Genomic DNA, 15152 nt, shown 5'->3' on the forward strand with positions numbered 1-15152 from the left:
CAGAACTCCATGTGGGTATAAGAGTCGGCCTATGCAGAGCTCAGGCCTTCCACTGAACTAAGGTGAAAGTTCTGAGTGACTGGAAGGGAAGGGTTAGGAAATGCTTATGCAGTCTTAACTACAGCAGTCACTGCTCCTCCTGCTCTAATACACATGTATATAGACCCAGAATTAATACAATATCCTGGGTCAGATATTTACTCTTCCACTGGTGCAAAGTACAGTTGCAGCCATTTCAATCCAGCTGCAGAGGATTCCCCCAGCACAAGGAAATCCTCAGCTGGCAAAAAGCTGCTGTAGCCAGCTTTGTGCCATTCTCTCCCCCTCCACTCTCAGCACAGGCATGTGGCAGATGTGGGGAGCAAGAGTGGAGCACACACATTGACCAATTTAGGTTGTCCAAAATCCTAATTAAGTGCCAGTGAAAGCCGCCTAGTGACCACACCATTATGCATTCTATACGCAGATGTTGCGGCTTTAGAAATGCTTCAGAGGGGGTTTGAACATTTTATTGGGATTAGTTTTGGCATCTGTCTTGTGTAAAATGAGTCCAGTTTTAACCACTACATACCTATCCCACACACAGCCCCTTCACCTGCCTTTTCCTGAGGGTGGTTGCTGAGATCCATCACAAATACCTCTTCAGAATCTCTGGTTCTCCTCCTGCCCCTCCACATCCAGCCCATATCTTTTTAGGACATATCAATTTATAAAGTAGGCATAGGGGAAGTAGCTTCTAGGATGAGACTTTGCCAGGATTCAGCCTGTATCAAATCTGCACAGGTAACATTATGAATCCTTTTAAATGAGAGACCTTCTCCAAGGTAATCTCAAAAGACCCTCAGTTACAGTGGATGCGCCTTTAATTTATGTCTGCTATTATTAAAGATTCTTAAATGTGTCTGCTGAAAATGACCTTCTTACAAGTAATTGAGAGGTGGGGGGAGCAGTTGGATAGATTGTCTCTCCCCTAGCCAGTATTCAGAATGCCATCATATACCACTTAGTGTACTTTAAAAGGTTGCTCATGGAAGACTGACAGTTAAGAACATAAGAATGGCCATACTGGGTCAGACCAAAGGTCCATCTAGCCCAGTATCCTGTCTTCCGACAGCGGACAATGACAGGTTCCCCAGAGGGAATGAACATGTAATCAAGTGATCCGTTCCCTATCGCTCATTCCCAGCTTCTGGCAAACAGAGGCTAGGCACACCATCCCTTCCCATCCTGGCTAATAGCCATTGATGGATCTATCCTCCATGAATGTAACTAGTTATTTTTTGAACTCTGTTATAGTCTTGGCCTTCACAACATCCTCTGGCGAAGAGTTCCACAGGTTGACTGTGAGTTGGGTGAAGAAATACTTCCTTGTGTTTGTTTAAAACCTGCTGCCTATTAATTTCATTTGGTGACCCCTAGTTCTTATGTTATGAGAAGGAGTAAATAACACTTCCTTATTTATTTTCTCCACACCAGTCATGATTTTACAGACCTCTATCATATCCCCCCATTAGCTGTCTCTTTTCCAAGCTGAAAAGTCCCTGTCTTATTCACCTCTCCTCACATGGCAGCCGTTCCATATCCCTTATCGGTTTTGTTGCCCTTTTCTGAACCTTTTCCAATTCCAATATATCTTTTTTTGAGATGGGGCGATCACATCTCCACACAGTATTCAAGATGTGGGTGTACGATGGATTTATGTAGAGGCAGTGTGATATTTTCTGTATTATCTATCCCTTTCTTAATGATTCCCAACATTCTGTTCATTTTTTTGACTGCCGCTGCACATTGAGTGGATGATTTCAGAGAACTATCCACAATGACTCCAAGATCTTTCTTGAGTGGCAACAGCTAATTTAGACCCCATCATTTTATACGTGTTAGTTGGGGATTGTTTTCCAATGTGCATTACTTTGTATTTATCAACATTGAATTTCATCTGCCATTTTGTTGCCCAGTCACCCAGTTTTCTGAGATCCTTTTGTAACTCTTCTCAGTCTGCCTGGGACTTAACTATCTTGAGTAGTTTTGTATCATCTGCAAATTTTGCCACCTCACTGTTTACCCCTTTTTCCAGATCATTTATGAATATGTTGAATAGGACTGGTCTCCCAGGGGATCCCGCTCTTTACTTCTCTCCATTCTGAAAACTGACCGTTTATTCCAACCCTTTCTTTCCTATCTCTTAACCAGTCACCAATCCATGAGAGGACCTTCCCTCTTATCCCATGACAGCTTAATTTGCTTAAGAGCCTTTGGTGAGGGATCTTGTCAAAGGCTTTCTGAAAATCTGAGGACAGTATATCCACTGGATCCCTGGTGTCCATATGCTTGTTGACCCCCTCAAAGATTTCTAGCAGTTTTCTTATTGTCTGTGCATGATGCAATTTTTTTAATGAGTTCAGACTAGTGTGGAGACAAGATGCATGCCAGCTTTGTATCGGTGCTCTCCGTATTCTAGAACTGGCTTGTTCAATACAGCAGTTAAGTGATTATGCAGTACAGGATGGCCAGTGAGGGTCACATGTATAGTATTACCATCTGCTTGTTAACTATCCAGTTCTTAGACCTTCACCAGTAATTGTACAAACTGTGTGTGTGTATATATATATATGTACATATTTATTTACTTTTCATGTTTCTTAGGTTCCTATGTGCCAGAAGGGTTGATGATATCTTGTACATGGGACTATGTAACCTATTCCCCAGCAAACAGAAGTTACACCATGATGTTATGTTGCTGTGTGTTTTTCATTCCCCTGGTTATAATATTCCATTGCTATTTATTCATGTTTCTGGCAGTAAGAAGTACTGGCAGGTAAGCAGGGTAGCAAGAGTAGTTAAATCTCTTGTCTTCTTGCTGTAAAGCATACTTTAAAGCTCCTGGCTGAAAATCGAGCTGGGCGGTAGATATATTAATGATGCTGGTTACACTGAATCTGTATTCTCCTTTGATGTCCTACAGAATTACAATACAGAGAACTCCCTGCTTACATGCTCCAAATAGACAGTCAGGTTAGATAAATAGAAGCAGAAATGCTGTTTTCTCATATTCAGCTATTTTTCATTTTCTTCAGTGTTTGGGTTCATCATCTAAGCCCCTGGGAGATTATGACAATGTATAAACCCGTTACAGAGCAAAATGGGCATCGCCTGAATTTGGCGCACTCCACAGACATTAAAAGTCCTTATGCCTCAAGAGTTTCATTTATTGTAGACATTCCAGAGATGGCAGTTTTTACAGCTGAACTCAGGGAGATGAGACAGGCCAATGCGCACACATACCTATCTGTGCATGTATTTGACCAAATGTCATGCAAATGTACGGGCAGGTACAAATTGTTTTGCACATGACTCTCGGCCTTTTCTTGTAAATATTTGAACTAAAAATTTGGCCTGATCAGAGATCAAAAAGGGAACTCTCTCTCTTGTTTTTCCTCTCAATATGTGCATGTTACTCATTCAGGGCCTAATACAAATCCAGTTGAAGTCGATCAGAATCTTTCCCCTGATCTGAATGGGATCAAGCCCTGTTGCTCTGTTTCAGCAAAGTAACTAATCACATGCCTAAATTTTAAACACATGTTTAACCCCTATTGACTACAGTGAGGCTTGAGCACATGGTTAAGAAGCTTTGCTGAACAGGGATGGACTCACATAGCTGCTTACAGTTAAGCACTTGATTATGTGCTTTTCTGAATGGGGGCTTGCAAATGCTCTCTGCAATTGCAAATTTGATAACAAGGAATGGTGACTTGGTCCTTAAAGCAATATCGCTACATGTGAGCATTCAGGATGGCTGCCGCAAGAATTGAATATGTATTCTACTTGCTAACACAGTGTCTTCTGTAGGCTTCTTCCATAGTGCATCTATTTGTGTATTATCATTTTATGGAAGCAGCTCATCACGCTGCTGATTTGCATAGTGGCCTTCCTTTTTAAGTAAATCTTCACTAAAATTTGTTTGTTTTTTATGCTAAATCCTGTCAGACCAGTTTATTGTAAATTGCAGGATATTAGCTGATTTTGCTGGCATAAAAAAGTGAGGATGGTATCTGAAGAGTCCCTGCACAATAGCTGTGAGACTTTCTTCAGGCTTGTACTAATGATTCTTTCAGAATATCTGCAGCTAAACCACAATCTCCAAAAATTATCTCCAAGCAAAAAGAATGTCATCTCTCATTGGCTCAAATACCATTGTCTGATGGATAAACGTGCTGGAGTGTAAAATAGTCTCCTTAAACGTTACGTGCCAGGTTCACCAGCGCTCTTGCTTTGCAAAGTAGCCAGCCTACAATACCAATATACTTGGCTCAGTGAGTAGGAATCTGTTGAGTTCATATGACATCATCTCCTCAAGAGACGAGGAGGAGGAGTAAGGGGAAGTATGGAGGCGGCAAGGAGTGCTGCCCTTGGGAAGAGTGAATTCATGCATAATACATCTCATACTACAGAGATGAGATCAGCCTTGATGACAGCTTTGCTTTCTGGCCTCCCACCCAACCCGGGCAGAATGACTCCTCACGGAATTGAACTACCATTGAGCAACCCTCTTGTGCCTCTGGCACTGTCGCAGAGGGCAAGGAGTGGGATTTCTTACTCATTCACTACTGGAGATCTGTCTGGTTCCAAAAGGACCGTGCCATTCCCCAGCTGTGTGAGCCCCATCCCTCAGAACGGCAGAGCCCCATCTGGGATGTTCTTGAAGATGAAGAGTGAGCATGTTGCAGAAGCAGTGTCTCTCTTCCTGCTTACTCCTCTTGGCTGTATTGAGGCCATTTTGCATGCTTACTCCCCTTTGCAGGGTGTAGCAGAGTAGGATCTTTATCCTTAAGATATTAAATAATTGAGTATATTTGGGCAGGGAAAGATAAAGTGTGTGTTCTATTTTATTTATTGCTAATAATGCATTGTGCATCTTGCACCAAACATTTTCTTACACTGGGTGACTTCCTTTGTTGTTCTTCTCACAGGGATGTTCAGAAGCTAGGGTCCTATGGTCATAAATCCTACCTCTCGCATTCCATGAAGAATGAATGGAAGCTGGCAAAAATTGCCTTTGTGGTCATCATTGTGTTTGTCTTTTCTTGGTCTCCATATGCTTGTGTCACGATGATTGCATGGGCGGGGTAAGTAGAAATCTGGTGACCCTTAGTCAAGATAAGTTAGTAATGAGGAGCGAGGCCTGAAGCTGCCCTGGGATATTTCACAGAAATTTGACTCCTCCTTGGATTGTAAATGAGATGTACTCAGTGTTGTCACCCATAAGGAGTGTATCTTCCTTTTAAAAGGAGTTAAAATAGACACCAGATTAGAGGTGATGTATCATTCCTCAGGATAGGCCTTTGGATAAAAGAGAACAAGATTAACTAGTGTCTATTTCATTTCTTACATGAAACTTTGTGTGCTTTTCTTTTTCTTTTTTTTTTTTTTTTTTTTTTTTTGAGCACAGATTTTTGTTTTCACTTCCTTCGTGTTGCTATTTTATGTGTGTATTCTGATTTTATGCAGAGTAATCCTAGGCATCTCAGCAGATGATTACTCTCCTCATATCTGATCTCTCAAGAATCCCCTTCCTCAAGACAGTGACTAGTAGAGTGAGAGTCAAGAGGCTTTTTTTCCCAACTTTTTAAATTCAGAGATCATGTCCTCCTCCCCTTCCCAGCTCTCCCCTGTAGGGGGACCTGTTCTCCTGTTGATGCACATTCAACTTCACTGATATTAGATCAATGGATATTAGACTCCTCCTAGCAGCTGAGACAGTTTGAGGCAAAAACAGCTAAAGCTGATCTCAGCCCACTTCCCCTTTTTCACTCTCCTCCCTTTCTTTTTGGACACTGGAATTTCAGTCTCCTTGATGCCTTTTGGTGTGCAGAATGAAACTGATACAATGGGGTGGCAATATGAGATTTTCATTCTGAATCTGCTTTTGTTGTTACCATTCCATATCTACCTTGTTCTCCACATTAATAATCTCTCCTCCTGCTTCTGACTAGCAGAGCAACAGAGAAAGAAGCGATTGTATTTGTTCCGGCTGCTTGTCATTCTTAGAAACAGAGAAGTCATTGGTTGATGGCCATTCAGCTTCTCCAAGTAAATGTAACCAGTATGGCACCAAATCATGGTGGTCTTAGTCTCAGCAAGGAATGCACTGAAACATATTAACTTTTCAAAACTATTTGTTGTCAGAGGACATAATCAATCAAGGAAGAGTAGTATGTTTTGGTAATTTAGTTAACACACATCCATTAAAATACCTTTGTGTTTTGTTTTTGTTTAATTTTAGCCATGGCAACACTCTAACTCCATATTCTAAATCTGTGCCAGCTGTTATCGCCAAAGCTTCTGCAATCTACAATCCTATCATCTATGCAATAATTCACCCAAGATACAGGTACAGTGAACACATTGCAATTGTCTGTCAGTACACATGCAAATGTATACATTAATAATAATTCCTTCTATTGAGGGCACTTTACTGCAGGAGTAAGTGGCCACAGCGCCATTGAAATCAATAGATCTGTGCCCCCCTTTTGTCAGTGGTGTATATGGCCCAATAGCTGTAAAATGTGGGCCACAAGATAAAGAAGTTATTGCAATTGCACAATGTTCCCTTTTATCTTTTCCATCCATGTGTGGCATGAATTTTGTTATGTATACCAATATCAAGGTTATGTGCAGATGTCCCTGCCCCCCCTCCTGCACTCCTTACCCCCTGCACTGTGCCCCCTTCACTTCAACCCCTACACTCCGCTGCTGTACCCCAAACCCCTGCACTGTGCCCCCTTCACCTATAACCCCTTCATCTCCTTCTTGCACCCACAGATGCAGCAGCTGGCATTGATTCCCCCTGTCATGTCACCCCAGCTCAGTGGAGACTGGATACATGGGCGGGGGGAGGGGGAACGGATGGTCACCTCCTCTATCACCTACATAATGTTCTTGGCTCTATAGGACACCCCAGCGTCAGCCTTCCCCTCTCCCCCCTCCCCCAGCACACAGGAGGAAAGCTCCGAGTCCGGAGCAGCGTGGCCAGGGGAGGGAGGGGGGCGGGAACCAGAGGAGGGGCACCCCTGCACCGGAGAAGTCACCTGGCTCGGCTGGTCCGCCGTGAGGCCAACTGGCTCTCAGCAGGTCAGATGGGACTCAAGCAAAACCTACACACAGCGCCCTCTTTGGCGGGCCACCCTGGGGCCCTGCCCGGCCCCACGCAGCTGTAATAATCAAGTGCGTGGCACTTGGTGGCATGTTGTGCAGCTGCGCAGGTTGGAGGAAACACTGATTAGAGGCTCAGGTTGTGCACATGACAAGTGAGAACTTTTCAGTCCCAGGGTTAGTACTTCACACTGAATTTGCTTGGAAAATACGGGTATTATTTTGTTGTTGTATCTTTTAAAATAAATCTTATGTGGAGAATTTTCTGAATGGGGATGGACTATTTGTGCTGTGCCATATTGCTTTTTGAAATCCCAGTATACCCAAGTGCAGTAAATCTGCTGTGTGCTTGTTGTGCATTGTTTCCTGATTTATTTCTTTTTCTCCTGTTTATTTCCTTGCTGGTTCCTTCACAACTGGTTTATGGGTTTCTGTGCTGAGGCATCTGAATTCTGTTTTACCCACCACCTCTGACCTCAGTGAAACAGGGGTTGAGGGAGTATAGTGACCTTCCATTCCCATAGAGCCGGGAACATTATGTAGGTGATAGAGGAGGGGGAGGGTGAAGGGAAGGATTTTACCCAGTCACATGGATGGGGAAACCCATAAAATTAGGGTGAGACTGATGGAGACAAATGGGGGAGAGGAGCAGGTGAGTTAGGGAAGTACTTAGGAGTGGGTGGAGGATAATGTGAAAAAATCTGAGGCAGATCTCCAAAGGACCAGAAATTCTTTGCTTCTCAGCACAGGCCCTGTTGCAATCTCCATTGGTGATTCCTTCATGGCCTCCAAAAGTTCCCACAAGATCCAACTTGTTCCTCCCCTGCTACCATAGGAAAAGCCTGGGGAAGCATACATCTTGCTTTTCGTAAAGATCATTAAATCTGGTCTTTGATTTATAAATGGTAGAAACACTGCTGTTCCAACCAGTCAGAATCTAGAAAGATTCATAATAGGTGATTTTTAAAATACTGAAAATCCTTTTGCAGTCTGAAAGGAGTCTGTTCCACAAAAGCACAGCCTCATCTTATACAAGACAAAATATATCAAAGGGCTGGAGCCTTTCAGTGGTATAGTCTCAAAAGATATTAGAAAGCACTAAATCACAGGGTGGGTGAGTGAGGTGTCCAGCTGAATGGTGCCAAACTAGTACATACTTACACTGCATTTCCCAGCAGCAGCTTAAGCCTTGGACTTCCTTTAAACCAAACGGTTTGTTGAGAGTTGCTGTGAAATTTCATTCCAGATAGACCACTGGCCTTAAGGATGGCGCAGGTCCTAGGACACCCATTGTGTCTGGTTTTCATCAATGATTATGTTGGATATTGTATAATTGTTCCAGCTAACAGTGGGAAAGCTCGCTGGATGATGGTCACTTAGGTTTTGCCTACTACAAACAGATATAATCAAGATCAAGCACTAGTTCGAATTCTGCACTTTCAAAGATATTGAGCCTGTGTTATACCCATCAACACAAGATTCATCTCCATGGCTAAAAGAAGAGGGCCATGAAAACTGAAAACAAACCCTAAATTGGAATAGGATTGCAATATTTTTTTTTTTTTTTTTTACCAAATTGGGATGTGGAAAGCAGAAGATTCCATTGTATATTTTTCTCCTCACTATTCTTTTCTGGTTTGTTTTCTAACTTGGTAGGAAAGAGTCCAGGGATGGTTTCCACCTGTACAAATTCTAAAATGTTTGATTTCCAAGAATCCTGTGAAAATACTTCTTTTTCACACAACTTTCTGTCCAAATACCCATTTTCAACAGAAAATAGGTGACTTTTTAGAAGGAGAATTTCTTCTAACCATAATTGTTTTGCAATATTTCACATGACTCACCAACAATTCTTTCAAGGAGTATCTCTTGCAAAGCAGCCGTATATATAATAGTAAGCCTTTGAACAAAGTAAATATGTGAGGTGACGGTAAATATATAAAGAATTGTATCACTAGATGGCAGTGTAAATTGTCTGTAAGATGTTATTGTTATAAGGGGGAAATTGCAACATTGTCTCATTTGGAGCTCTGATTTTTCCCACAGTTGCAGGTTGGGAAAACCCAGATAGTTAATTACTTTGAATATCTGATATGTAATTAAAAGATTGATAGAAAAATGAGACAATATTTTTCTGAAAATGTTTGCCACTCCAAATAAGACAATTTTGCACCCCCAAAATGTTGAGTTCCTGCTTAATTTCAGAAGACTGTCAAATGTCTGGAACGTACAGTAAAAATGTTTTTGTACCAGTTTTCATCTTAACTGGTGTTCATGAGAGGTGACTAGCCCTTCTGCGCTCATTTCTCTGACTATGGGGACCAAACTATTGAAAGCCTGTGGAAGAGAGACATACACAGAGAGGGGATCTATCTGCTGCAGGAAACATAACTACTAAAAATAAAGAGCTAGTGGAGAATCAAAAATTGCCAACATCTTTTTGGAGTCGCATCTGCCCAGGCTGCTTATAGGGGATATGTCAGACTTCCCTATCTACTTTCAGAAGTCACCAGCCTCCAGTGGTTTGCAGAAATAGAGGGAAGTATAGTATGAAGCTGGAATTTCTGACCCAAAGTTGTTTTTTTTTCCTTGATTCCATATTTATATTTTATGTTTGGAAAGAGGTAAATGACTGTTCCCAAAATAAGCACTATACTGTAGGAACTGCTTCTGAGAGTCTTTATACATTGAGTCGAATTCCTGAACCAAAAATATTATGGGGCAGGGTCTTTTCAAAAGTGCTCAGCATTGGCTTAATTTTATTCTTTTTGAAGATAATGGAAATGTCCCATTTATTTAAATAGGAGCAAAGTTAGGTCACCACTGAGCACTTTTACAAATCCCATCCCTTCTTTCCCATCTGTATTTCCATGACTGCTGACACCAAAAGTATTCATGAAATCATTGTGAAAGCACTTTATGGGTCTGAGAATCATCTAGTCAGACAGTAGAAGTAATATTATGTCACTTAGGAGAATAAATCATGCAGACCAAATAGAAAGTTACAAATAGTGAATAAGTAGACACAATGAATACTTTGCAAGCAGTTCATTGGTGAAAATATATTTGCATATATCATTCCCCAATAAGTCTGACTAATGAGCAAATATTCCAAGATCAAAGTCTGTTTATGGATAATTCACAATTGGTGAAATGGGTTGGATTAATCAAATCATCCATCCAACTCTAAATATCACAGAGATGAGACATTTTGTTCAGTTTTTGACTATGAACAAAACAAAACAATTTTGTCTTTGATCTTCTGACTAGAGTGAAACTAACTTTTCCCTTTTGACTGTGATAGGTTTGGATGGTACACATGAGTCAGAGAGTTCAGGAATAGTGAACTAAAGAGTTCACACACACTTCAAAATGATGGTGTGATGCTCACAGTGCAGGATGTTTCCTTGGTGCTGAGAATTGCTGGTGGGAATGGGGTGAATTTAAAAAAGAAATCAAAGAAATGAAATACACCTGTGTATGATATATTTTTACTGTAAGCCAAAAAAATGACTGCATAGAACAGAGAAAATAGTGCTGACTTCAACTACAGTCATACCAACGTCAGGAATTTCTTTAATAATCATGGCATTAGGTTCTTTTTAGCCTTGCTGAGGTCCAGTAAATCCTGTGGAAGTTCATTAGTTGGACTGATCAGGTGTTTATTCCTAGAACTTTTAAACTGCAGATACCTGCTGAAAAGGCAATATCTGAACACTGGCTTACTCATTATTGGATTACCAGGAGTGCAATCAATTTGAAATGATGGTTTTGTATCCAGAATTATCTTGCTGTTAAATCAGGATCTCAATATTACAACTGGTCAAAATTTTTCAAATTTTAAAATTGTTGTCCATTTTTTGTTTGAAGTATCAATGACCAAAACTTAAATTTTTTTTTTGCAAAATGTTTTTCATTTTTGAACCAGCTTCACTCGAGATATGAACAGCTACATTTCCTAATACATCTCATCATTTTTCTCCATGCCAGTACAATAATCTATAGTATGACTTGAAAGAACTAGACTTGAAGTTTGAATGTTCATTCTGATGGCCTGGAATAAACCATCTCTCCATGATAGAGATCACTGGAAATAACAATTATTTTTTTGAAACCCACTAAATATGGAAAAAAAACGGTAAACAAAGCTAAACAAATATTACTTAATAAAAGAGTTCAGCATTCATTTCATTTTAGAATTATTGCTGTTACTTTCACTGTGATTTGGAGGGATTTTTTTAAATGATTCATTCATTCAAAACAAATGACAAAAGTTTTCTTTTCTGTGTTTGTGAATCTTTGTCAAGCAGATCACAATTTTCTCAAATGGATTTGTTCAAAATTATTCACCAAATAACTTCCATGAAGAAGTTTTGTTTATAGCTTATTCTCAGGTAGTTCTTTGCGAGTACTCAATATATGAAATTTGATTACTTTCTTTTATTTCAATTTACAGTAAAATCATCATCCCATAAGTACCCATCACTAGCTGCATCTATTTTAAATTTTAAAATGTAAATTATGAAAGCACACTTCAAAATCCATGTTAGCTTCAATGTCCCATTCTAATCACCTCCAGAAGACCAACATAATCATAAATCCTGTTCCTCAATCCACCTGTTCCTCACATGCCTCAGGAAAAAGCTTGGTTTTGCAGTTTGTCCTGATGGCAGTAGAAGAGAGAAGAATGGCACAGGTGGTCTCCCAGGTAACTTGGTCCTAAGCCATTCAGGTCTTTTGAAGGTTACAACAGACCTTAAATTCTTCCTGGAAATTCACAGGCAGCTAGTGCAGTTGATGTAGCTCAGTGTTTAATAAGCAGGTTGCCACCAGCTTTAGTTACTGAATAGTGATGGGAGAATGCATTACAACATCTAGTCCCAGTGTGACAATGGCATGAATTATGGTAGCAAAGAAGTGGTTGCACTTCTCTTCTTAGTTGCAGGCAGAAAACAGTACTCTTGGCCGCAGTTCCTATCAGACAATTCAGCAGCCACCTGGGGTCCAAGAAAACACCTCAACCATGAACTTGTGTCTCAGTCACTGGTTGCATTCCCTCAGCTACCATTGAAACCGTTGCTAATTCTTCCAGTTATTTCCTCCACCCAATCAGCATTACTTCTGTCTTACCTGGATTAAGGCCTCGACCTTGCAATGAGCTCTACAGGAGCAGGTCCCTGCATTCACTCAGCACTACCGAAGTCAGTGAGGGGCTCTGCAATTGCATAGGCAGGTCTCGTTGCAAGAACGGAATCTAAGACTCAGCCAGCTAGCACTCATTCAGGCCCAAATCTCCTGTAGACATTAAGGCATCCATTCCATTGTCCCAGCCAGGTCAGAGATGGTGCAGACAAAGCTCTGGGGGGTCCTCAGACTACTGAATGTACTGCCATCTGTCTTGGATTCCTAGATCACATGGTACATTTTTGTTGCATGTTCATGTGAGAGTATCTTTCAGAATCAGATGTCTGAGGCCTATGTGCACGTTTACAAATGTAGTATCTTCTTGAATATTGGAGTATTTGCTGAAAATTCACTATTTCCTCACACATTCCTGCATGCAAAGTTGTTCACTGTTAAACTTACAGGAAATGGGCAATGGGAACAAGGGATCAAACATAGTCAAACAAATTTGTTTAAAAAGTTGAATTAATGTTCAAGCGATTTTTTGTTGTTGGTGCAATATTCATGCAGCTCTAACATGTGCTTCTGGAGCTTAATATATGTCTCAGCTTCCTTCACTGATATGTGATTCACAAGTGCACAGAGCAGTAGTGGTTGTCCATTGTATGTGTGGCTTGTCCTATCTTATTCCTGGTCTTTGTGCATTTCTGTCTGTAGCAATATTTGCTGGTATTTTGTTGATTGTGCTAGAATTAATCTGGAGTGATATGAGGTTTTAGATTTTATTATGCCAAGTACAAAGGCATTGGGCCACATTCTCTGCCCTTGAACCATCTGCTTTGCACAACACAGGCAGCCTCGAGGAGCTGGAATCTAGTCATCGCTAACCAGCTGAGAATTCCCTCCGCACGGAAGAACGGTCAGTTCGCTTCAAGTCAACATGCCTGGCTCCTGTGCCAACTGACCACCCCATCACGGGGAGTGGGGGTTGTTGGGCGAAGGACCAAAGGCTCTGCCTATTCTCATCTGCCAGTTTTCAACTGGCATATGGTCCCTTGTGGAGTGTAGCCAATTGGCATGGATTAGTCGAGCCCCCTAGGCTGCTCTAATTCATGCTGGGGCTAGGCCAGCACAAGATCAGCCCAAAAACTCAGGGAGCCATAACTGTTACTTAAGGCCTGTCTACATGCTGCAGCAATGTGCATGAGAGGGGTGTGAATTCTGAAGCACGCCCGTGTGTTGCACGCTAAGGATATGGCTACACTGCAATAAAGACATGCAACAGGGCTGCAGTGGGCCTGGGTCAGCTAACTCGGGCTCGTGCTGATGGGCTACAAACTTGCAGTGTAGATGTTCAGGTTCAGGCTACATCCTGGGCTCTGAAACCTCCTGAGGACAGTGGGTTTCAGACCCCACGCACCAGTCTGAACCCAAACATCACACTGCAATTTTTAGTCCTGCAAACCCAGGTAAATGGACATGGTCTCTGACACTTGGGGCTACAGGCTTTTTTATTGCAAAGTCCATGTACCCTAACTAGCCCCATGCTACGCTAGCATGCTGGGGAACTTTTAGTTCGTGCCAGCAAATCTGTACAGGCTTGTTCGTGCACAACACGTTGGTGCACTTCCTCTCGTGTCAGTGGCGGATTAGCCACTGGGCCCATGCCCAGGCACCCCAGCCAACTGCGGGGGGCCCAGAAAAATGGGCATCTCTATGCCCTGACCTCCTCCGCCTGCTCATCCACCCGAGGCTCCTGCCAGGGGCTGGGGCGCAGGGGCTTGCCCCACTCCGCCCACCCACCCGGCAGTCCTGCCGGCTCCACTCCCCAACAGGAGTGCTGGGCGGGGGGGGGGAAGCCCCTGCACCCCACCTCAATTTCCCCTGCAGGAGCCCCAGGGAATGGGGGCGGGGCCCACTTGCTCTGGCCCAGGGCCCCACAAATCCATAATCTGACTCTGTCTAGTGTGCCATGCTGTGTAGACAGGCTCTTAGATTGCTACTAAACATTATGCAGATTGTAAGCATCTTTTTGTTCTGTATTTGTATGTCGCCTAACATATTAAGGTCCTGGTCTGTGACTGAGGCTCCTAGACACTACCATGATACAAATAAATAATCATCAGCTCCCCAATGCTGCTCCCATTCTCCCGTGCGCAGAACAGATCTCATTACAGGAGAGAATCTGACCCATTATGGTTAAATAGCTTTGTATGTTTGCAGTATTAATCCTTTATTTGCAATCAAATTAACAACTAATTGTTTTTTAAGTTGAATATATTACTAAAAATTCATTGTATTTTCAATTCTCACTACTCATCCACGCATCCTTGCAATGGACCTTTTGGTTTAAAGCCGCTGAATCCACGTGATGTCTTTCCTTTTGTCTTGTTAACGGTTCACATTAGGCCTAACAAGCTACTTCCAAGTAATCTTTAACCTTTATAAAGGAAAAAAAAAAGCTATACTGAGATTACCAAAAGAGAGAGAACTGCTGTCAGACCATTTTCCAAACAGTGCTGCTAGTATTTGTGGTGTTATGCAGCTTGTAACTTTTACTTTCCTGTTCCCCTTCAGGAAAACCATTCGCAGTGCTGTACCCTGCTTGCGATTTTTCATACGGATATCAAAGAGTGATCTCTCATCAGGTTCTATAAATGAATCATCATTCAGGTCCTCTGTCTCCAGTCGTCGCTCCTTTGCCTCCAGGAACAAGAGTAGCTGCATTTCATCAGTTTCCACTGGAGAAGCAGTAAGTCTTTCTTATTTCCATGGAGGAAATTGGGTATAAAACTTGCCTGTCTGAAACAAATCAGGTCCCCAGTTAATTCTCTAAAAATGGATCCAAAGTCATACTTTTGCATCTGTTTCTG

At 41.9% G+C, this 15152-nt stretch overlaps 1 protein-coding gene across 1 annotated transcript in view; it reads left to right on the forward strand.

The window, feature by feature from the left end:
• The window catches only part of LOC144263926 (melanopsin-like), a 71994-nt gene that overhangs the window by 36780 nt on the left and 20062 nt on the right, over positions 1 to 15152 (forward strand). The window contains exons 5-8 of the mRNA XM_077815039.1: positions 2647 to 2818; positions 4974 to 5129; positions 6287 to 6394; positions 14857 to 15031. Coding sequence (XP_077671165.1) covers positions 2647 to 2818; positions 4974 to 5129; positions 6287 to 6394; positions 14857 to 15031 — 611 coding nt within the window. The remainder of the gene's footprint in view (positions 1 to 2646; positions 2819 to 4973; positions 5130 to 6286; positions 6395 to 14856; positions 15032 to 15152) is intronic.

Source organism: Eretmochelys imbricata, chromosome 4, assembly GCF_965152235.1.
Source record: "Eretmochelys imbricata isolate rEreImb1 chromosome 4, rEreImb1.hap1, whole genome shotgun sequence".
In the NCBI taxonomy this organism is placed as follows: Eukaryota; Metazoa; Chordata; order Testudines; family Cheloniidae; genus Eretmochelys; species Eretmochelys imbricata.